This window comes from Salvelinus sp. IW2-2015, linkage group LG18 (genome assembly GCF_002910315.2).
Source record: "Salvelinus sp. IW2-2015 linkage group LG18, ASM291031v2, whole genome shotgun sequence".
NCBI lineage: Eukaryota > Metazoa > Chordata > Actinopteri > Salmoniformes > Salmonidae > Salvelinus > Salvelinus sp. IW2-2015.
The window spans coordinates 14637820-14662953 of NC_036858.1; the positions used below are offsets into that span (position 1 = coordinate 14637820).

At 44.2% G+C, this 25134-nt stretch overlaps 2 protein-coding genes across 2 annotated transcripts in view; one reads left to right on the top strand and one right to left on the bottom strand.

Moving 5' to 3' along the window:
- Window positions 1-7513, bottom strand: part of LOC111977369 (alpha-1,6-mannosylglycoprotein 6-beta-N-acetylglucosaminyltransferase B-like) — a 52184-nt gene extending 44671 nt beyond the window's left edge. Inside the window, exons 1-4 of the mRNA XM_024006753.1 lie at window positions 7325-7513; window positions 6818-6869; window positions 5756-5877; window positions 518-647 (exon numbers count right to left, since the gene is read on the bottom strand). Coding sequence (XP_023862521.1) covers window positions 518-647; window positions 5756-5877; window positions 6818-6843 — 278 coding nt within the window. The 5' untranslated portion in view covers window positions 6844-6869; window positions 7325-7513. The remainder of the gene's footprint in view (window positions 1-517; window positions 648-5755; window positions 5878-6817; window positions 6870-7324) is intronic.
- A 2108-nt stretch (window positions 7514-9621) lies between these two features.
- On the top strand, window positions 9622-24751 carry tbc1d24 (TBC1 domain family, member 24). Its single transcript, XM_024007953.2, has 7 exons — window positions 9622-9917; window positions 12346-13465; window positions 15227-15385; window positions 18372-18435; window positions 18844-18939; window positions 21809-22076; window positions 22353-24751. Exons 2-7 carry the CDS (start codon window positions 12465-12467, stop codon window positions 22514-22516), a joined length of 1752 nt encoding a protein of 583 aa, XP_023863721.1. The 5' UTR covers window positions 9622-9917; window positions 12346-12464; the 3' UTR covers window positions 22517-24751.
- Window positions 24752-25134: the final 383 nt, after the last annotated feature.

The following is a 25134-nucleotide window of genomic DNA, read 5'->3' on the forward strand; positions in this document are numbered from 1 at the left end:
TGGGGGGGGGGGGGGGGGGCGGGGGGGGTGGAGAAGATTACTTTATCCTATCCTAGGTACTTCCTTAAAGAGGTGGGGTTCAGGTGTCTCCGGAAGTGGTGATTGACTCCGCTGTCCTGGCGTCGTGCAGGGAGTTGTTCCACCCATTGGGGGGCCATCAGAGCAGCGAACAGTTTTGACTGGGCTGAGCGGGAACTGTACTTCCTCAAGTGGTAGGAGGCGAGCAGGCCAGAGGTGGATGAACCGCAGTGCCCTCCCCTTAAAAGATTTAGATGCACTATTGTAAAGTGGCTGTTCCACTGGATGTCATAAGGTGAATGCACCAATTTGTAAGTCGCTCTGGATAAGAGCGTCTGCTAAATGACTTAAATGTAAATGTAAAATGAGACTCACCAGAAACATGTCGTTTCAGTGCTGTGTGTCTGATATAATGTTGAATTTATGTATTGAATATCCAATAACATTATTTTAACTACTTTTGTCTGAGTGTGGATGTGTGTTAGGAGTGTAGATGTACCTTTGCAGAAGGTTGGTAAGTTCCTCTTTAGCAGGCTGGGGAGCGTCTCTCTCCTTCGCTAGCTGCTGCACCTGAGAGCTCAGAGCCTCTAAGCGTAGAGCCAGTCTTCGCACGCTGTTACCATGGTGACCTGGGGGATGATTGACAGCACAGAAAGTTGTATTATACACTGAGTGTACAAAGCATTAGGAACACCTGCTCTTCCATGACATTGACTGACCAGGTGAATCCAGGTGAAAGCTATGATCCCTTATTGATGTCAGTTGTTAAATCCACTTCAATCAGCGTAGATGAAGGGGAGGAGACAGGTTAAATGATTTTTAAGCCTTGAGACAATTGAGACATGGATTTTGTATGTGTGCCATTCAGAGGGTGAATGGACAAGACAACATATTTAAGTGCCTTTGAAGGAGGTATGGTAGTAGGTGCCAGGCGCACCGGTTTGAATGTGTCAACAACTGCAACACTGCTAGGATTTTCATACTCAACAGTTTCCCGTGTGTCTCAAGAATGGTCCACCACCCTAAGGACACCCAGCCAACTAGACACATTTGTGGGAAGCACTGGAATCAACATGGGCCAGCATCACTGTGGAACGCTTTCGACACCTTATAAAGTCCATGCCCCAATGAATTGAGTAGGTTCTGAGGGGAAAAGGGTGTGCAATTCAATATTAGGAAGGTGTTCCTAATGTTTTGTACACTGAATATATGTATATAACCAGGATCTATTCCGTTACCATGTGACCTGAGTCTCTCTTTCTTTGGTCAGGTCACATGGTCAGGGGAAATCCTGGCCCTGATCTGGTAACATACTGTATTGCACAGTAAAATAGCGCATACCCATTGAATATAATATTCACATCCTTTTTCACAGTCCATGTTATAATGGCACAGTGAGAAATACACTGAATTCTGAGACATGGACAAATAATGGCATTAATCAAACATTCCAAATGGAAACCCCTGTATGGACCACCTGTACACACATCATATTGTAAATGTCATAGCCAATCAGGCCCTGTCCTAAAATAAAATATCAGATTACATCATTATCATCAACAGATTACGTAACGCCATCTATTTTAGTTGAATTGAGTGATTATGGTCGTTCATTTTCCATATTACATGCACCTAGTGCAAGGATTTTAATTTATTTTTTATAGTGAGACTGAAATGTTCAACATGCCTATTTTAGGACAGATGGCAAAGAGTCATAATTCCTGGCATGAAAATATTGTTGGAGTGGTAACTGGAGCTCTTCACATAATTACGCTATTCTCACGTGGCTTTGTGGTTTCAGAACCCCCCACCCCCACCCCACACACACACACGCAGGAACGACATACACACACAAATAGACACACACATGGGCACACACACCCACACACATAGACACACTCCTAAACATAAGTGAATGTTTACACAGACGCCATAACGGGTAACGCTAGCCCTTGACTCAACTTGATGACATCACCCTCAGAACTAAAGTCATATTGAGGTCAGGTTCATTTCAATATTCTCGCCCTAACACTGCCATTTCATATCAGTCAGAGATGCAACTTTTACTGTAAGACACTGCCCATCATCATGTGTAGTGCTCTTTGTACACTATGCTCTAGCGTATGCCAAAACACATTGCAACATGAATGGTCTCAATATTGATGCCTTGTATGAAACTAGGCCATTTGAATTCTCTGCTGGATCCCCCCCAAAATGTGGATGACCTATGCTCCCAACAGAAGGTAAAAAGAGTTTACAGTGAGAGAAAGTACTTACTATGGCACAATAAAAAGAGGCGATTTAGAAAGAACACCCATGATATATTATACTATACTGAATCTACCATAACTACGTCCTTTTACAAGCATTTTTGGGGTTTTCAGGCTACACGCCTACATGTTCCAAAAGTGTTCTTTAAGCTATTCCCATAGGATAACCATTTTTGGTTCCAGGTATAAGCGCAACATGTAAAGTGTTGGTTCCATGTTTCATGAGCTGAAATAAAAGATCCCAGAAATGTTCCATACGCACAAAATAGCTTATTTCTCTCAAATGTTGTGCTTAAGTTTGTTGCCATCCCTGTTAGTAAGCATTTCTCATTTGCTAAGATAATCCATCCACCTGACAGGTGTGGCATATCAAGAAGCTGATTAAACACCATGATCATTACACAGGTGCACCTTGTGATGAGGACAATAAAAGGCCACTCTAAAATGTGCAGTTTTGTCACACAACACAATGCCACAGATGTCTCAAGTTCTGGGGGAGCGTGCAATTGGCATGCTGACTCCAGYAATGTCCACCAGAGCTGTTGCCAGAGATTTGAATGTTCATTTCTCTACCATAAGCCGCCTCCAACGTCGTTTTAGGGAATTTGGCAGTGCGTCCTACCGGCCTCACAACCGCAGACCACATGTAACCACACCAGCCCAGGACCTCCACATCCGGCTTCTTCACCTGCGGGATCGTCTAAGACCAGCCACCCAGACAGCTGATGAAACTGTGGGTTTACACAACCAAAGAATTTCTGCACGAACTGTCAGAAACCGTCTCAGGGAAGCTCATATGCATGCTTGTTGTCCTCACCAGGGTCTTGACCAGACTGCAGTTCGGCATCTTAACCGACTTCCGTCGGCAAATGCTCATCTTCAATGGCCACGTGCACGCTGGAGAAGTGTGTTCTCCACAGATGAATCCCGGTTTCAACTGTACCGGACAGATGGCAGACAGCGTGTATGGCATTATGTTGGCGAGCGGTTTGCTCATGTCAACGTTGTGGACAAAGTGCCCCATGGTGGCGGTGGGGTTATGGTATGGGCAGGCATAAGCTACGGACAACCAACACAATTGCATTTTATCGATGGCAATTTGAATGCACAGAGATATCGTGATGAGATCCTGAGGCCCATTGTCCTGTGATTCATCCACCGCCATCACCTCATGTTTCAGCATGATAATGCAAGGCCCCATGTCGCCTGGGTCCTGGACTTTCTGACGGGCCGCCCCCAGGTGGTGAGGGTAGGAAACAACATCTCCACCCCGCTGATCCTCAACACTGGGGCCCCACAAGGGTGCATTCTCAGCCCTCTCCTGTACTCCCTGTTCACCCACGACTGCGTGGCCATGCACGCCTCCAACTCAATCATCAAGTTTGCAGACGACACTACAGTGGTAGGCTTGATTACCAACAATGACAAGACGGCCCACAGGGATGAGGTGAGGGCCCTCGGAGTGTGGTGTCAGGAAAAAAAKCTCACACTCAACGTCAACAAAACAAAGGAGATGATCGGTAGACTTCAGGAAACAGCAGAGGGAGCACCCCCCTATCCACATTGATGGGACAGTAGTGGAGAAGGTGGAAAGTTTAAATTCTTCGGCGTACATATCACGGACAAACTGAAATGGTCCACCCACACAGACAGCGTGGTGAACAAGGCGCAACAGCAGGAGGCTGAAGAAATTTGTCTTGTCACCAAAAACACTCACAAACTTTTACAGATGCACAATCGAGAGTATCCGGTCAGGCTGTATCACCGCCTGGTATGGCAACTGCTCCGCCCACAACCGTAAGGCTCTCCAGAGGGTGGTGCGGTCTGCACAACGCATCACCAGGGGCACACTATCTGCCCTCCAGGACACCTACACCACCCGATGTCACAGGAAGGCCAAAAAAATCATCAAGGAAAACAACCACCCAAGCCACTGCCTGTTCACCCCATTATCATCCAGAAGGCGAGGTCAGTACAGGTGCATCAAAGCTGGGACCGAGAGACTGAAGAACAGCTTCTATCTCAAGGCCATCAGACTGTTAAACAGCCATCACTAACATTGAGTAGCTGCTGCCAACATACTGACTCAAATCTCTAGCTACTTTAATAATWAAAAATTGGATATAATAAATGTATCACTAGTCACTTTAAACAATGACACTTTATATAATGTTTACATACCCTACATTACTTATCTCATATGTATATACTGTACTCTATACCATCTACTGCATCTTGCCTATGCTGTTCGGCAATCGCTCATCCATATATTTATATGTACATATTCTTATTCATTCCTTTACACTTGTGTGTATAAGGTAGTTGTTGTGAAATTGTTAGATTACTTGTTAGATATTACTGCACGGTCGGAACTAGAAGCACAAGCATTTCGTTGCACTCGCATTAGCATCTGCTAACCATGTGTACGTGACCAATAAAATTTGATTTGATTTGGTTCTTCAAAGGGTTCCCCTATGGGCACAGCCGAGGAACCCTTTCAGGTTCTAGATAGCACCTTGTTTCTAAGAGTGTAGACATAGACCGCCCACTATAACGGTCGCTAGCCAAACATACTGTAAAACAAACATCACATAATGTCGTTTGTTCCACTTCCCCTCAATGCCTCTGGCTGACCTAAAGCAGTAGTCCTTTTCCTTGTTTGACGAACCCCATGGTATACATAATAAGCGTACAGCAACCMAACCAGCCAGACTGCAGCAGACGGCCAGAAAAACAAGTCAACCAGGGGCGTAGTAAAAAGTAAATGTGTGTTTAAGAGGCCTGTCAGTTGGGCTTTAAGGGGCTATTTGGGAGGGCCGATCAAGGACTTCCTGATTGAGACATTAGCATTTGCACAAACGTAGAGTGGTCTATAAAATGTTGGGCTGGCCTGGCGCTGAATAGCTAGTATTGAGCAAACGCGGTAATCGGACAATAAAATAGTACTGTAATATTTTGGGCTAGGGTGTCGGTGGTGTGGGGTTACCGGTGTGTGTGCGTATACACTGGTTATAGACCCACAGGGAGGTTGTAGATGTGGGGTCCGGGGGTCTGAGGATAGGGGTTAAACAGAAACCCCTTTGGGATTGGCTATCTACCCAATGACACATACAGGAAGGAACCCTATGATGGTGATGTCACCCCCTATCCACCCCCTGCCTGTTTACTCAGCTGACAGTTACTGCATCACTCCTCACCAACCATAGGACTACAGGAAGGAGTGGCAAAGAGAGAGAGAGAGAGAGAGAGAGAGAGANAGAGAGAGAGAGAGAGAGAGAGAGAGAGAGAGAGAGAGAGAGAGAGAGAGAGAGAGAGGAGTCCACACTAGAAAATATCTTAACACAGGTGTCAGCATAGTTCTCAGTCATGTAAAGCATTTCACTATCTAATCTATTCCTCGAAAGAGTAGGACCATAGAAATACAGTATAATGACTGTATATTATATTTCTATGCTTGGGACACTTACCCTGTTCCTCGGGAGACCTCCCTGCACCTGCCGGCTCCTCTCTGGCCATCTCTGGAGGCACCCAGAGGCTCTGCAGCAGCAGGGTGAGCAGAGAGACAGAAAGACACAGCACCAAGCAGCCACTGGAGACAGACAGGAGGACAGACGGACATGGGTTAGCGTTGGGTTTAGCAGAAATCATCACTACACTAAACTAACTACCTCTACTAGTAATGTAATTGCAATGAACTTATATTTAGCTTCGACTCATGGTATCATATTGTGTATCATGTAGTACCACGTAGGAGGGGTACCAAGTTTGCCCTAAAGTCATGTAATTCGTTGTGGTGATCTCCGTGTAGTCTCAGTTTGTCCTGCACTGAGCACATTGAGAAGAAGAGGGAATTAACTTGTTCCATGGACAGACTTCAAGTAAGAGCGGTTCTCTTTGTCATAACAAACAGCTGGAGAGTGACGTGCTGTCATGGCGTGAGAGCGACTTGAGCAAGCGACTCCTTTGGGGTTTGGGTTTTTACTGGGGCAGAAGAGGACTGGGCTTTTCGTTGGAGCAAATCGGCTACGAAGAGTGTGTTCCAGAAGTGAAACGCACTCGGGCCAAGCCAAACACACGGCCAAACTCAGCACTCAAGCCGATTCAATTGAATTCAATTGAATTCAATTGTATTAGTAAAGCTCTCCATATAGAGAAATCTGTCAAAGAGATCTCAGCGACTGGCCCAGGTATTTGCAAAAACAACATCCACTATAGGGCTACCAGCGACAAAGAAAAAACTCCAAAATAAGAGTTACAGGATGATACCATGTAGTTCAACACTTAGTAAATCCATTGTTTGTGGGTCCAACAGTCAGTCAAGTCTACATTATAGTCCATTTACCGTACGTTCAGTCAACTCCTGATAAGTGCGATGTAACTGGCATGACAAACATGCAATATACACATGCCGATATCCAGAGATCTGAACACTTGTTCAGATGTGTGAACTATTTATAAGGAGTCAACCGTATTCCTACACAGTAGATCTAGTCTTAATCAATTGTTAGGCTTTTGGGATGAGCCCTTACCTCCGGGGTCGCAGTGTAAAACGCATGATCCAGAGTCAAGATGTGGGCCTGACTGTCAAAACAGAAAATCATACATTAGAAGAAATAAGAATTATTATCAGTCAATAGTGCAATAACTTGGAAAAAGAAACGCAGAGATGCTGCCTCTAGTAATCTTTTTTCTTTTTTTTTTCACTGTTCTCAAAAGTGAAGATAAGGCAGATAGGGTCAAAATGGTTTCCTTTGTGTAGAAGATCACCATTCAGTCCAAAACACCACATCACGGACAGTTGGATCATAGTTTCCATTTACACTGATGGGAATATATTAATCCCCTTCCATATTCAGTCATAGTTTTGACGAGGCGTAAAAGTGGCTCAACGTGTGCCTTTGTGTTTCCTATTGAAAGTTAATGATACACTGATYAATGTCACAAACTGTGCCAATACTTCAGTCCCTTTGTTTTGTTACTCTGTGTGGTCTATAAGCCAGAGTTATAAAGACATTGGAACAGCTAGGCGTACTCACCGATTCAGCGCAGACACACACACAAACACACACACAGACCACACAAACACTCTAAGGCTCCGTCACGACCGGGCGGCAACCTCCTCCATCGCTCCCTCTTTCAAAAAAGACCTGATAAAAAAAGCAGGAGAAAACGCGGGGCTGGAAAGTCTCATTTGTTTTCTGTCTCTTTCCCTCCTTCTCTGGCCTCCTTTTCTCTGTCCCTAGGCCTCTGGGTACGCATCCTGCGGTTGTCAAGGAAACCTGATTCCCCTCTTGAGAACACAATACCCATGGTGCTGCTGGGGCCTTTCACAGATACAATAGAGCTCACGCTATTGGGTGACACGGCCTCTTTCAGCCCTACCGCCCAGAATAAAAAGCCCTATTTGTGAATGGAAACACAATTGAACTGGGGAATCTACTTGCTACTCCAGCCTATTTGAATGTCTTAGAGGGCATATTATMAAATTTAACACATAAATTAACACAMAAATTAACTAATTTCATTGCCAAAAGCAAGCAAATAAGAAAAACACAACGTTGTGCCTTATGATAGGCTTGCATATCAATAATACTTCTCTCTATTATTCCAGTTTACTCACACACACATACACCACACACACACCACTTCAGGTCGCACACATAAGACTTTTGAAGGACATCTGGCCTTAGAAATACCAGAGGAGAGGAGTTTAGACTGCATGAGACAATTAGTAGTTGGACAGATATAGCACGTGCAGTTCTTCATGCAGCCTGAAGAGGGCAGCCTAGTCCCAGTTTTGATAGGCCTATTTCCTGTTGTAGGTTGGTAATGATCCTTCTTTAGGTTATTTTTGTAGGGGAAACTCAACTACCATTGGAATGAGAAGACTAAAGATTTGTATCCACATGTTTAAAGTTTTTAGTGTAATGAAATAAGGAAATGAAACTAATGTCCCATTTCTACCCTCCCCTGATCGGAGGACAACTTTATCAATGTGAAATGTCAATGTCACTTTAATGTCAAAGGGTCTTTATAGTAGGTATAATATGGTCATTGTGACAATTGCACACAAACTGGTAATGCAATTAACATTGAACGTCTTTAAGTTCAACTTGGCAAACAAACATCTCACTTAAGTACGTCCGACCTTGACATCAGCACTTGACGTCACACTTTTCTTCGAACACTGCAAGGGTGTGTGTGTGCACGTGTCCATGTTTGTGTGCGTGTGTACGTGCCTGCATGTGTGTGTGCGCGCCTGCCTTCCATAGGTGTGATGTCACAGTGTGTCGGAGCGGAAGGATTTGATGAGCATAAACCCCCCATAAGCTTGGACCTCAAGGCTTACTGGCTTTAGATCCATCTGTCTGTCTCTCTCTTTCTCTCCCCACCTCAATCTCTCACCAAACAGTGGTATTCTCTGTCCAATCAAATAGCTCTGAGGTTAAAGCGTGCTATAGGCTGAGGGTCGGTGTTRGTTGTGCTTGTATACAGCACTAAATGTACTGTAGCCCTAGCGCGATAGTCAGCGTCCTATGGATTAGTGTACCTCACATGATATGAATGCTGTCCACTCCTACAGTCATGTCTGTTGGACTGATGCCAGCAGCTGACATGTAACAAAGGCTCCATTAACCAACTCCATGGTCATTGAAAAGCTGGCTTTGAGACAGACAGGACAGGGTAGACCTGAAAAGACAGGTAAACACAACAGAATTATGCAAAGAGTAGAGAGGGAGTACTGTTGTGGACAGTGTATTTATTCTATGTCATCATTGTGAGTCATATGAGTGGGTTATCATCCACAAAATACCGTATGTCTAAGGTCTTCTCAGAAAAACACATGGAGTGGACATGGCGTGGACATTTGGCAATTTGTTTTTTCAGGTTTCATCACACACATAGGCCTACGGGTCAGCTTGTTGTTGCAAGAACACCAAATGAAGAAATGAACAACATAATGATAGAATACAAAGCAAAAACACAAGGCCAGAACCATATTGGAGTGGCAATGATGGCCAAATTGAGTTATCTGTAATAACTGTCATGTGCTGGGCGTTGTTTTTGGCGTGCGCTTTTGAGTAGGAGGACAAAGCAGGGTTTTGTTAAAATTGCCTGGGTGCCTTCCAGTCCTTTTCCAGTGCCCGTAACTACTTTGACAGACATCCAGGCCTGTAAACAAGGCTTGATGAATCAGATGATATTGCCTCTATTCCACCACTCCCAACTGGCTCACTCACAGTAACTCTGACGTTGCCTAAAACAGCAGTGGCGCATCTTGTTTTTAAAATCGTCTCAAGTTCTTTGCACTCTAATGTTTGGTCATTAGATTTTAATGGTAGGCTGATGGTCGTTTCACCCTGCTACATTATTTGTTTTAATGATTTCTGGACTTGTATACAGCTATAAGGTTTCCCCCCCATTTAAAGCAGAGGCCAGTGCAATTTCATATATCGAACAAAGCGTAAAGAAAAAAAAAATGGCATAACAAATCCCATATGAATTGCATTCTACACTCCGCCATATGGCTCCTGCTAGTAGCGGTTAGAGGAGTAGGGATACTGCGCATGTCCGAAACTGACAAATATGAATGCAGCGCCAACATCTCAAGACATCTGACCAAACCAGGTAGGGTTATTTCATATCTTGACAGGTATTTTTCATGTCTTGTTGTTTCTTCAGCAGTTATTAACACACATGCGCAGTCCTCTTGCATCGTGATAATATTAGTTAGCACGCTCGCAATGCAAGTTCAACAACATCCAATGTTGACAGTGAGGAAGAGAATTTGTCTCGCTATCTTGTCGCTAGTTAGCTAGGTGCTAGCTGGCTAACTATCTGTATCTGAAGAAAATGCTTTATGGTCGTTGCAAACTATTTTGACGTGATATAACTAGCTAGCTTTTGTAGCTAATGCTATGCACTGACCTGGTGATAACTGACCAGAAAATGGAGCAGACAATGGACCAATGTCAATTGCTAACGTGAATGGAAGGAAACCGCTTTGTTAGCGTGCGCTCTGTCCGCATTTCTAGCTAGCGCTACCTGTCACCTTTGCCAGGGTTAACACTAGCGATCAGCTTTCACGGCGTTCGCAGGTTCTAACCAGCTGACCAACTAAATGTAGTCAGTTTTATTACAGCAATATGAATGCATTTCTTACCCAGCCCCATATAGCTTGGTAGAGGTGTGTTGTCGGCACCTTGTCGCCTGTCAAATGAATTATCCTAGTCAGTGTTGGCTAACTATCTACGCTGAACAAAAATATAAACGTAGTGTTGGTTCCATGAGCTGAAATAAAATATCATATACACTTTTTCATACGCACAAAAAGCTTATTTATCTAAATYTTTTTGCATATTTGTTTACATCCCCTGTTAGTAAGCATTTCTCCTTTGCCAAGATAATCCAGCCACCTGATAGGTGTGGCATATCAAGAAGCTGATTAAACAGCATGATCATTAAACAGATGCACCTTGTGTTAGGGACAATAAAGGCCACTCTAAAATGTGCAGTTTTGTCACACAACACAATGCCACAGATGTCTCAAGTTTTGAGGGATGGTGCAATTGGCTTGCTGACTGCAGGTGTGTCCACCAGAGTTTTTGCCAGATCATTTCATGTTAATTTCTCTACCATAAACTGCCTCCAACGTTTTTTTTTTAGAGAGAATTTGGCAGTAGGTCCAACAGGCCTCAACTGCAGACCACGTGTATTGCGTCCTGTGGGCAAGCAGTTTGCTGATGTAAACATTGTGAACAGACGGTGTTGATGATGATGATGGTGGTGGGGTTATGGTATGGGCAGGCATAAGCTACGGACAACGAACACAATTGCATTTTATCTATGGCAATTTGAATGCACAGAAATACCGTGCCCAGATCCTGAGGCCCATTTCTTTTAAAGTATCTGTGACCAACATATGCATATCTGTATTCCCAGTCATGTGGAATCCATAGATTAGGGCCTAATGAATTTCTTTAAATTGACTCATTTCCTTCAATAAAATGTAAATCAGTAAAATCTTTGAAATTGTTGCTCCCAAGTGACGCAGCGGTGTAAGGCACTGCATCTCAGTGCTAGAGGCGTCACTACAGACCCTGGTTCGATCCCGGGCTGTATCACATCTGGCCGTGATCGGGAGTCCCATAGGGCGGCGCACAATTGGCCCAGCGTTGTCCGCGTTAGGGAAGGGTTTTGCCGGGGTAGGCCGTCATTGTAAATAAATGTGTTCTTAACTGATTTACGTAGTTAAATTAAAGGTTAAATAAATATTTTTGTTCAGTATCGCTAGCGGTCTTGATCACATTAGTTGTTATCATCAGTGTCCCTTGCTGGCTGATCCTACACACAGACAGTTCATTTAGCATAATAATGCAGTTCTTCAATATAGTTAATCTATAGCCAGCTAACTAAAGTCATTTAGTTTTAGCTGGGGGTGACACTCAGCTGCATCTCTGTGCCTGGGTTTGCAGCCCTCTGGCTTGAAGTCAGTGACCCAAGATGATCCCATACTGTAGTGTTGTTCAGTTCAATCATTTTATCAGTTTCTGTCATGCAACATCATTTTTCTTTGCTGCTTAAAACTATAGACATATTTACAATCCTTTGCCCTTAATTGCTCGCTCAACCTTTGCCCTGAGACATGGCTGTTTAGACTAGATGGTTGTGACTAAATGTAGTACAGCTACGACCAGAAGTTCGTTTTTGTAGCAGGAGAGCATTTTAGCTAACCCTATTTCTAACCTTATCCTAACCTGCTACATTAATTTTCCTAACCTGCTATGAAAAAGTAACTTCCGGTCGTAGCTGTATAGTACTTAGTCAAAACCKGTCTCAGCCGGTCAGGGCAACCTTAACCTATATAGCCAGTGTAAGTTGCATATTTTTAGCCTACATCAAAGGTCTTATTCTGCAATCGCTCACATACAGGCTAGCTTATACAACATTCCCCTTACTTTGTCCCGCCCTCCCCCTGCATTAAGTTCCAAATAGCCTGTCAAGCAAACCCATATGTTTGTAACAATGTTATCTCTTTCTTTTCCCCTCTCTGCAGTAAACATCATGGGTGGTTGAGAGACACCCTGGACTTATTTGTTGTGAAGAGGACAGAAGGCTAGTTAGGCTAAGCTATACTCCAGCCCCCTCAGCCGCAGTCCAGAAGATACTGCAGCCATGGCTGAGGAGGACTACGGCTGCTTTGTGGACTGGACCCAGATGGGGGACCTGGCCAACAGCAGTGGCCCCTCCAAACTGGACGTCAAGGACCCAGTGGAGCTCAAGAAGCTGGCCAGGCAGGGCCACTGGGCCAAGAACCACAAGCTTCGTGCCCAGGTTTACCAGCAACTCATCAAGGCCATCCCCTGTCGCACCGTCACCCCCGACGCTGAGGTCTATCGTGACCTCATGGGGGACAGCACAGGTAAAAAAGCCTCGTCCGTCATCCCACTGCCGGACTTTGTGGACGGCAGCGCTGTTCCGCACTACTGCCTCAAGGCAGACGCATTGACCACCGTCCACCGGGTCATCTCCTGTGTGGCTGGCCAGTTCCCGGACATCTCGCACTGCCCGGCGCTGCCCGCCATAACGGCCCTCCTGCTGCACTTCAGTGCCGATGAGGCGCAGTGCTTCGAGAACATCAGCCGTCTGCTGGCCTGCAACGAGCCAGGCCGGCGCTTGGTGGACCAGACCTTCCTGGCCTACGAGTCCAGCTGCATGACCTTCGGCGACCTGGCCAACAAGTACTGCCCGGCCGCCCACAAGTTGATCGTGGCCACAGCACAGGACGTGGTGGAAGTGTACTCGGGCTGGCAGCGCTGGGTGCTGGGCGACCTGCCCTTCAGCCACGTGGCCCGGGTACTAGACGTCTTCCTGGTGGAAGGATACAAGGTGTTGTATCGCGTGGCCCTGGCCCTGCTCAAGTTCTATCGCAAGCAGAAAGCCGGGGCTGGAGCTGGAGCTGGAGCTCAGCCATCAGAGGGCCAGAAACAGGACTCTGCAGAGGTCAAGGCGGAGATCCAGGCCTTTGTCAAAGCCATCGGCTCCAGCATCACCCCGGACAAGCTGCTGGAGAAGGCCTTCTCCATCCGCCTGTTCAGTCGCAAAGAGATTACCCTCCTGCAGCTCGCCAATGAGAAGTCGCTGCAGCAGAAGGGCATCACCGTCAAACAGAAGAGGTGAGTGAGGGCTAGAGAGACAGCATGAGCCATATTGGGTCTAATTGAAATTGGAGAGTTAATTTACTTCTAGAGAAATGATTGTCTACAACGCTGTCAATGGATATCAATGAGGCAGTGGACACTAGTACCGCTGCTAATGCTATGCTAGCGCTTTAGCTAATGTCTAATGTTTATTTACGCTGCCAAGGTTCTATGTAGGCCTTCTATGAGTGGTYCAGTGGTCTAAGGCACTGCATCGGAGTGTGCCACTAGAGATCCTGGTTCGAGTCCAGGCAGTTGTAGCCGGCCGCGACCGGGAGACCCATGGGGCGGCGCACAATTGGCCCAGTGTCGTCCGGGTTAGCAGAGGGTTTGGCCGGCAGGGATGTCCTTGTCCCATCTCGCTCTAGCGACTCRTGTGGCGGCCCGGGCGCAATGCATGCTGACACGGTCGCCAGGTGTACGGTGTTTCCTCCGACACATTGGTGCGGCTGGCTTCCGGGTTAAGCGGGCATTGTGTCAAGAAGCAGTGCGGCTTGGCGGGGTCGTGTTTCGGAGGACGCACGGCTCTCGACCTTCGCCTCTCCCGAGTCTGTACGGGAGTTGCAGCGATGAGACAAGACTGTAACTACCACGAAATTGGGGAGAAAAGGGAGTTTAAAAAAAAGACATGGTTCTAAGTTCAAAAGCCATGAACCAAATCAGAATGGTATGCTACGAATGAGAGACATGCACTCAAAAAAAAAATGTGCGTGACAACTTTAGCCACCAGTGAGGGTCATGTTTAGAAGGGATGTGACATTATGCATTTTAGCTAACTCTAACCATTTTCCTAACCTTAACCTAATTCTCCTAACCTGCTGCATATGTTGTCCTATCCTGCTACGAAAAGTAACATTTTCGGCATCCCATCTAGTCAAAACCACCAGTGAAAAGTGGCTGTCGTTCCTGGCTATATGAGGCCGGTACGACCTGCCCCTAAAATCATTTGGACACCTGCCGCTAAAATCATTTGGACACCTGCCGCTAAAAGCATTTGGATAGTTAATTGATTTTCTGTTTTTAGTTCACTCACACTTTTTCCTGTTGTGGCTGTCTGTGTGGCTCTTTTCTCACCATTCTGTTCATAGTTTTCCCCCTTTTATTTTTTTGCTGTCCATTTTCCATCCACCGTCGTCTTCTGTTTTCACCTTGACTCCTGTGTCCATGTGTCTACTGCTCCTCCATTCTCCCATTTGCACTTGGCTCTGTTAGTCTGAGGTAGGTGTTTCTCTCTCAGCTCTCTCTCTTCACCTGTTAATACTTGAGCTGATCTCCCTCATTAGTGATAAATTGTATTWGAAACCGTGTCCACATTCTRTGTAAACTATAATTTTATAAGTGACCAGGAAAACACGATTTGGACATAGAACACACTACCATAGGCAAAACCAAGAAACAGTGTGCTGGTTTTTGCTTCTCGTTAACACTCAATTGAATAGGCCTAATTAAAGTCCCAGACTGACTACAGTACTAGACGGTCCAATCACCTTGTTTAAGGTCTGAATTAGGTGCTGTTGGTTCCAGCTCACGCTGTGACCCTTGAGGTCAGGAGTTGTACAGTTACTACAACAACAACCATGACATATCCAGAAAAGCTCAGAAAATACTGTATTAACCTTCCATTACCACAACCTCATGGCCCTACATGCTATACAAAGACTTTGACTGACCGATCAGGAGTTTGTGTGTTACTGACAAAGTAGTCATCTCCTTCCTGCCCGGTTACCATGGCTACAGGCGCAACGTGCAGCTGGCTCTGAACCCGGACACCTTCTCCTCGGAGGTGGTCAGCGCCAAGGAGATGAGGGACATCTGGTCGTGGATCCCCGAGCGCTTCGCCCTGTGCGAACCGCAGCTTCTCTTCACCACGTCCACCCACGGCTGCAGCCTCAACCGGTACCCACTGCCCACTGTAGTACCCACTTTACCAGTCTCACTTTAGCCACTCACTGCAGCCTAGGCAAACCACTAGACCAGAGGTGTCAAACATACCGATCCAATGTACCCACTTTATCTCTACATGTGTTTTCTGCGAGGAAACGGTCTCCGTCTATATTGAAATACCTAAAACCGAATTAAAAGTGGGTGGAAATGATAATGGACCTACATTTTTATACAGTCTCTACACTCTGTCCAGCTTGCTAACAGTCACCGAAACAAAAGCTAGACAGTCAGGGAGCTTTGAAAATTCCATTTACTAGGCTATTTTTGGCAAATTTTAATCAAGTTTCAGTGCTGTCCTTCGGACCTCAGTGGAGACCGAATGTGACCCATGGGGCAAAATAAGGTTGATACCCCTGTGCTCTACAGTTTCCTGTACCCCCTTTATCCTTAGTCTCGGGTTCCACACCAACCTAACCTTAGAGAGACAACTAAGATTGGGTTATAGCAACATTTCGAGATGCTATATCACCGCATATATGCAACATTATCACTGATATGCGATTAATATTGCAGACATGATTATGTCGCAGATATGCGATAATATCGTCGGTATGCTGTAATGTACCCGAGCAACTGATATTCTGCCCACTTTATTCATCCTCATTGGTACACTTTACCCTGCACTGGGCCCAATTTACCATACAGCTTACTCTACATTTCGCCACAGTCTTGGCTACCATGCCTACTTTACCACAAAGGGGTGATTGGTACGTCAATTTTTTAAACTTTTAAATGTGTATGTATACACACTACCTACTGTTCTAAAGTTGGGGTCACTTAGAAATCTCCTTGTTTTTGAAAGAAAAGCCCAAAATGTTGTTTATTAAAATAATATCAAATTGACAGACGCCTCACAAGTTTCAACGTCAACAGTGAAGAGGCGAGTCCGGGATGTTGGCCTTCTAGGCAGAGTTCCTCTGTGCAGTGTCTGTTATTTTGCCCATCTTAATCTTTTCTTTTTATTGGCCAGTCTGAGATATGGCTTTTTCTTTGCAACTCTGCCTAGAAGGCCGGCATCCCGGAGTCGCCTCATCACTGTTGATGTTGAGACTAGTGTTTTGCGGGTACTATTTAATGAAGCAGCCAGTTGAGGACTTATGAGGCGTCTGTTTCTCAAACTAGACACTCTAATGTACTTGTCCTCTTGCTCAGTTGTGCTCCGGGGCCTCCCACTTCTCTTTCTATTCTGGTTAGAGACAGTTTGCACTGTTCTGTGAAGGGAGTAGTACACAGTGTTGTACGAGATCTTCAGTTTCTTGGCAATTTCTCGCATGGAATAGCCTTCATTTCTCAGAACAAGAATAGACTGACGAGTTTTAGAAGAAAGTTATTTGTTTCTTCTGGCCATTTTGAGCCTGTAATCGAACTCACAAATGCTGATGCTCCAGATTCTCAACTAGTCTAAAGTTGGCCAGTTTTATTGCTTCTTTAATCAAACAACAGTTTTCAGCTGTGCTAACATAATTGCAAAAGGGTTTTCAATTAGCCTTTTTAAAATGATAAACTTGGATTAGCTAACACAATGTGCCATTGGAACACAGGAGTGATGGTTGCTGATAATGGGCCTCTSTACACCTATGTAGATATTCCATTCAAAATCTGCCGTTTCCAGTTATAATAGTCATTTACAACATTAACAATGTCTACACTGTATTTCTGATCAATTTTATGTTATTTTAATAGACAAAAATTCCCTTCTTTTTTTTAACAAGGAAATGTCTAAGTGACCCCAAACTTTTGAACGTGTGTGTGTGTGTGTGTGTGTGTGTGGTGGTGTGTGTGTGTGTGTGTGTGTGTGGTGTGTGTGTGTGTGTGTGTGTGTGGTGTGTGTGTGTAGATATATATATATAGATAGATAGATGAATATAACTTAGAAATGCCTCATGAGCTTAGTTCAATCAACTCTTACCCTACCAGTCCCCAAAATATAAGCTTGTTTTACTCCATTCTTTATAAATCTAATTGTACACAAACACTTCATATCCTAAAAACATGTTTAAAACTACACATTTTGATATCATGGATGGTCAGCCATTACATCTGTCTATTAATTTGAGAACGGTTACATTTCTCCAGCCCCATCCCTCAACTATTTACCAAAACAGTGGCAGGACTGTCACTTTGTTATTGTTTGAACTGCAGATTGCCTCTTTAAAGAAGGGGTAAGGGAATGATTTGGACAGTAAGGTCACCCATTTATGTCTTCGTGTTCAGCAGCAATAGAACTAGAATATAACGTTTGTTTAGTGATGAATCAGCAATGGCCCTTGTTCAATATTCCCTTGCCCTTGTACAGCCTCGGGTACTAATTCCATCACCCTCAGGCCAAACGGAAGACTTAGTTTAGGGTCATATTCATAGCTCACACAGAAACAGAATCTTGTTTTATAGAATGCAAACCGTAGCCTGACACTTTTTCCCCAGGGCCAGGCTTTAAGGATCAATACTGTAGGTTTAGTTAATATTTACCCTCCTGTATTGGTTTACTGCTCATCAGCTGAGACACAGGTGAGTATCAGAGCTATCCAAAGTATATCCCTAGGGGCCATAAAGACTTTCATACTTTCCTTCAGCTAGTGAAAAATGCTGATCTCTGACTTAAATTCAAACATTTTGTTTTTTCAATAGGAATGGGTTAACTTTCTGAATTATGCTACATAGAAATCATTGACCAAAGAGAGACTGTTGTATGATCATAAAACCAAGAATGAATGTAATCTGACCTTGTAAAAAAAGCTGCATGGAATGTATRGCACTGTAGGCTAAATGTAATGTTGTTGTCCGTTAAAAGGGCCCCCTTCCTTTTTGCTTCTCATCTTTAAGATACATTATGATTGTTAAAGGGAAGCCTATGTGTGTGTTTTTCTTCTGGTTCATTTCACACATGCATACATGGCCAGATTGTGTAATAAGAGGTTGTCCATTCCTTTTGTCCCAGGTTTTACGCTCATGTTGAAGGGTATGAGCCCACTCTGCTACTCATCCGGACCTGCGAAGCTGATGTAACGACCTTACACACACACACACACACACACACACACACACACACACACACACACTTACACATTGTGTGTGCGTTACCACCCTCGTGTAACAGTATAATGGCAATAGACAAGTAACTCTCGAGCTCACATTATTATGACACTGAAAAAGTATGCATGGTGTTTTAAATCTACAGTTTTTCAATCATATTGATACGGTAAAGACCTATCATTTAATGACATCTATGAATACATGTACAGTATGCAGTATCTACTTTTTATAATACCGAAATTTGAGTGACTAAATAAAAAAAGTAGTCATTCTTCTTCGCCTTTTGACATTGTCCCATCCTTCTATTTCCTATCCCACTTCACCCTTTGATTCTACTGTGATACACCCTCTCACCATGCCCTGTATTGTCTGTCCAGGTATGTGGAGCCTTTCTCTCAACCGATTGGGAGGAGCGCAAGCGAGGCGGGAACAAACTCAGCTTCTTTGGGACTGGAGAATGTTTTGTCTTTAGGGTGAGTTGTGTTTATTTCCCGATTTACTTAATTTTTCTCATCCAATTATTTTTGGGGAGCAAGGTTATTATAGTAAATTAAAACTGACACTAAAGTAAAAACTACAAAGTAAAAACTAAAATTGGAAACTATTTAGGAAACTGGGCGTGAACAATGGCGGCAGCAAACCCAACACCAGCAGTGGTCGGTTTCAAAAGGCAAAGCCCCGTATGGGATGATTTTGAGTACATTTTTGGAAAGGATGCAGCGGTCGAAGGCACTGCATCGCAGTGCTAGAGGCGTCACTACAGACCCTGGTTCGATCCCAGGCTGGCTTCAGGGTTAAGCGAGCAGTGTGTCAAGCAGCAGTGCGGCTTGGCGGGTCGTGTTTCGGAGGACGCATGGCTCTCGACCTTTGCCTCTCCCGAGTCCGTACGGGAGTTGCAGCGATGGGACAAAGCTGTAACTACCAATTGGATTTTATTTATTTTTTATGGAAAAACCCAACCAACCTCAAAGTTCATCTGAACAGCACCCACAAAGAATGTCAGGATAAAGACAAGAATTTTGGAATTCGGTCAGGATTCAACTCAAAGAAACAAAATTTGGGCCACATGCACCGAATACAACAAGTTTAGACTTGTGAAATGCTAACTTATAAGCCCTTTCCCAACAATGCAGTTAAAAGTAAGAAAATMAACAAATAGATKAAATGGTAACGCAATAAAATAGCACACTAAAATAACAATAACAAGGCTATACAGGCTATATACAAGGAGTACCGGTACTGGAGTGAGTGTACGGCAGTACGAGGTAGTTGGGATGATTGAGGTAATGTGTAGGTTTGGTTAGGTGATTGATTGATTGATAAAAGAAGGAAGTCCAGGGAGCCATTTAATTAACTGTTCAGCAGTTTTATGGCTTTGGGGTAGAAGCTGTTCAGGAGRCTTATGGTCKCAGACTTGGAGCTCCGGTACTGCTTGACGTGCAGGAGCAGAGAGAAAATTCTGTGGCTTGAGTGGCTGGAGTATTTGACCATTTTTAGGGCCTTCCTCTGACACCGCCTGGTATAGAGGTCGTGGATAGCAGGAAGCTTGGCCCCAGTGATGTACTGGGCCGTACACACTACCCTCTGTAGCGTCTTGCGGTCGGATGCCAAGCAGTTGCCATACCAGGCGGTGATGCTTTCAATGGTGCAGCTGTTTAACTTAATGAGGATCTGAGGGCCCATGCCAAATCTTTTCAGCCTCCTGAGGGGGAAGAGSTGTTGTCATGTTCTCTTCGCGACTGTGGTTGGACCATGATAGGTCGTTAGTGATGTGGACACGGCAGTCTCCACTACAGCACCATCGATGTGAATGGGGGCGTGCTCGGCCCTGCTTTTCCTGTAGTCCACGATCAGCTTCTTTGTAGACTCCTGGTATCACATGAACACACAAGACGTGGACATTTTGTAGAATTGCAGGAAATAAGCTTTAAAACTTCATTTTCTCTTTGCTCAATGGCATAATGTGTAGAATGTCAGAAAATGAATTTCAAAACTGCTAATTTTTTCTCTCTGCCATCAAGAAGGGTGTGGACTGGGGTTTGCCACCTAGGAAATTTGTGTGACCGGACCATCTCAAATAGTACTTGAGTACCCCTGCTATTTAATTTTTTTTAACCTTTAATTAACTAGGCAAGTCAGTTAAGAACAAATTCTTATTTACAATGCCGACCTACCGGGGAGCAGTGGGTGAACTGCCTCGTTCAGGGGCAGAATGACAGATTTTTACCTTGTCAGCTCGGGGATTCTATCCAGCAACCTTTCGATTACTGGCCCAACGCTCTAACCACTAGACTACCTGCCGCTATAGGCCTACAACACAAATGGCTCCTAGCCTCCCATGCATGAGGCTACTTTCTGTCCCAAACACTAAAAGTGAATATTAAATCATATGAAATAGAAATGTTTGAATGAAATCTAGTAAATCAAGTCTGAAAACTAACTGAAACTAAACTGAATTTCAAATGAAAATCCTAAACTAATTTCAAATAAAAAAACGAATAGAAAATCACAACTATAATAACCTTGTTGGGGATTAGAAGGTTATGTGGATTCTTTTGTGTGCGTCCCATATATAATTTCGCTTCCGAGGTAGCAATTTGTGACTAAGAGTGGACACCAGGGGGTGCCATTTACAAATAGTTTCTTCATCCGCTGTCACAATAATAAGCCTCCTTGTCACCAGTCTGGCCTCCACCCACTCTGAACAGAAAAGCATGTCACGTCCAAAACGCAGTATTTCTTCTTGAGTGATATAGCTGATAATTTAACAAAAGGTTTTGTACATTTTAGAGACGTTTTGCTGAGTGTATCTGGGTCTAGAAATAGCCTTCTTTCAACTCCTTTTCCATTTAATTATTAAAGTGGTGAGGATGATGCACAGCTATGTGCTCTGGCCGTCTGCCTGTGAATACCGCCCTGCACAGGCAGAAACACACACTCATCGGAAACTCCTGTAACTGGAGCCGAACGGTTAAGTAGCACTTGATCCTCACTTGACACCACATACATTAAAAAAGGTTAGTTATTTAGCAGACTCTCTTCTTTTTCGTACTGGTCCCCCGTGGGAATCGAACCAACAACCCTGGCGTTGCAAGCGCCATGTTCTACAAACTGAGCCACACGGGACAGGAACACGGAACAACACACTGTAAGATGGGGATCGAGKTCTATTAGACATGCACGGGGAGAAAGAAACAGAGAATGGAGAAAGCACCAAATATGACAGTCTCAGTATCCAGTTTGTGTCTGGATGATTCAAGGTAAACCCCTCAAGTGTGTGTATATATGAAAATAAATACTCAAACGTGATCAATGATTGTTACTCTCTGTTTGTCCATATAGCTGAAGCCGGAGATGGAGAGGTACGAGTGGGTGGTGATCCGCCACCCGGAACTGGCCTCCTCCATCAAGGCCCAGAGCAGTGAGGACCCTGCTGAGGACGAGGCTCCCGCCGACGGGCAAAGCTCTGATTACAACAGCCTCCCCGTGGAGAGGCCGGCCGCTGACCCCTCCAACCGCCTGTCACCCTTCCTCTCGGCCCGACACTTCCACCTCAACTCCAGAAACACCTCCATGTTCATGGCCGGCAACATTGACTCCATCATAGTGGGTGAGTGGAAATCAGTCCTTCATAACCAGCGTCTCTTGTTCTTAATCAAACAGACTGTCCAGAGTGAGTAGATTGTCCTCATCAATGACTGATGTAGACCTGACAATGTTGCATTTAAACTAACATCTAGGAACTGAGGATCCCTGTGGCCCTTGRCTGTGCCTTTCCTCTCCCTCAGCGTCTCTTTAAAAAAAAATGGATCTCTCAGATCCAGTGCACTCGCCAAGATTCAGCTAATTTTTCTGTCTTAACTCCTGCTGTTCTGTCTCCTGCCAGGGGGAGGAGAGGGCAACGCGCTGTACATCGACGGCGAACTGAACCACGGACGCACAGCCCGCTGCACCACCTTTGACAACCCGCCGCTCTGCTCCACCGAGAGCTTCCAGGTGGCCCTGCTGGAGGTGTGGGGCTTCCAGGATGCCATGGCCTCAGATAGATAGACACATACACACAGTTAAAGATACATACACATACATATACACACACACACACACACACACACACAAACCCCACCAAAGGCCTGATGAAGGTACCTGCAATATCAGAACAAACCCCTTTCCATCCAGAAAATTAATTTATCCTTTTAATTCTATACATAAATGTGAAATATTTGTAATTATTAATGTAAAACAAGTATCGTATTCTGAAAGTATCTTTTATTTGTGATTATTTTTTACAGATGTTTAATTGTTGTATTACTCTTTTTGTTGACTCTCATTCGYGGGATTTTAATGACGAAAAGCAGCTCTGTTTTAAAAAGGCTTTTGTCTGGCATTATTATCAAATGCCATGGTTTTACACACTCAAGTTACTTGTTTCATTTCTATATTCACTTTATATCCACCCATAKATTTGTGCAATCTGGTTAGGCACCAAACCAACCGCCAAAATCGTAGTTAGTAGGCCTATAAGTCTAAGAACATATGCCGCCTACCCAGCTGTCAAAGAACTGGGGTCTATGAAAATGAATTGCACAAAGTGAAGTGTCTATTTGGTAAACAATGTTGAATTGTGGGGTCTTTGCAATCAAAATAGCAGAGTTCAAGTAATGCAGTCGTGACCTAAGTCGTGCCAGGTTTTGTTGTCTTTCATCAAGCCCAGTTATGCTTTTCCCTCTGACTGTACATATCTGGGAGTTATTACTCTATATCAGATTAACTGTGGTTCTGTTGGCGGATACTTGTGTAAACGTGACGTTTCAGTGTAGCCTGGTCCCAGATCTCTTTGTGCCGTCTTACTGAACCGTCTCCTATGGTCATTCATTGTCGTAGCAAACATGACAGTTGGCTATACGGTACAAACAGATCTGGGACCAGGCTAGTTTCAGTCTGGCTGTTGTGCAGGCCATATTCTCACCAGATGTACTCTTGCTTCTGCACACAGCAGTAAGTAAAAAAAAAAAAAAGACCCCTTTTAAAGTATGCGAATATCGTTCTTTGAATGTTTTTTATTGATACTGTAAAAGTGCGATGAAGACCATATCCACGTCCCTCTCATTTAGGTTCACAACCTGTAGTTAAACTATGTGTAAGTAATGCAGTATTCATCTGTCTTTCTCTATCCGTCCCTCTCCTTTAACTCTGAAACATTATCATCCAAAACAGGAGCAGAAAATGTAAGTTATTTGGCAGACTCAACTGTATATCATTGAATATCTGTGTTGTGTTGAAGTCCTCCAGTGAATTATCGGTTTAAAAAAAATAAAAAATACAGATGTATCAAATATGTGAAAGTAATACACTTTGAAACAAGTGATATATGTCTTTGTCAGGTTTTATTGTTCATTATTTTTCACTTTCATTGTTTTTTTTTTGCTAGCTTTGCACGCATGTGCCCCTACCCATTCGACTGTTCTTTCTCCATGACTACGGGTTGAAAGGAGGGTAGTAGTTTCTTGAACCCTGTCACATAAACGTGTCAGTTGCCTTTCACAGTCCCAGAATCGAACCATTAGCCTAGCCTGACGACTATTCTTCTGCTGCTCTGTGGTTCGCGACATGCTTTAGTCTGAGACTGCCATCATTGAAGTCGTTTGTGGTGACGAGGGGCACGAGGGGTGTTGTACAAAACAAAGTCATCAGCGACTGGATCAGCACTAGCCAATAAGAATATCACAGCCAATGGTGAATTTTCAAACCACTGTTTTACCCAAGTGTGTTCTGGCTCAACCCATCAGATTCTGGACCAATCAGGCGGCCCCGAATGTGTTCGCATTCGGTGAAGGGTCAGGGAGGTACTCGGATCCAGGCGCACTGGGCGAGTTTGCGTGGTAAGGCGGAAGTCGAATAGAGTCGGGGGAGGTACACGACAATGGCAGACATGTTGTTTGCCTTCTRTTATGCCGATGAAGTTGATGCTAGTGAAATTCCACTTCTACACAAAGCTGAACGTGATCAACATGTTCCAAGGAATGAATAGAATATCCTGATAAGGAAATGAGATACCAGCCCAAGCTCTTTCACAAGTCTTGTTTTATATTTCTGTGATGGTTTTTCACAAAATATTACCTGGTAGTGAGTGCATAGGCTCCTAGAATGAGAACATATCAGTTTTCTTTGCAGCATATGGAATTTGCTCTGTTTGTCATTACTTCATGCCCTTGTACCTTCCTCATTATTTGTGATTGTGCAACATGGAATTGTAACAGATGTCATTAAATGGAGTCCACAAAGCTTCTTAATGTATGGTAATTGATTGCATGTTAGTATCACTACAGGCTGRAGTGTATTTCTTACACTCTCAAACTTTGTTGCTTTTGTCAGTAAGCATGTAAAGAACAGAATTTGATTAAATCGCATGAAGACAAAACACTCACTGTACAGAAAAGTATTAGACTATGTGTACTGTACATCAGTTCACATACATTACTAAGACAAAACACTCACTGTACAGAAAAGTATTAGACTATGTGTACTGTACATCAGTTCACATACATTACTGGGTAAACAATATGAAGAGTATTAGACTACATGTACATCAGTTCACATACGTTACTGGGTAAACAATATGCTAGGCAGTCGACTGCACTTGGTGTTGACCCCGAGACTGGTGTCTGGGG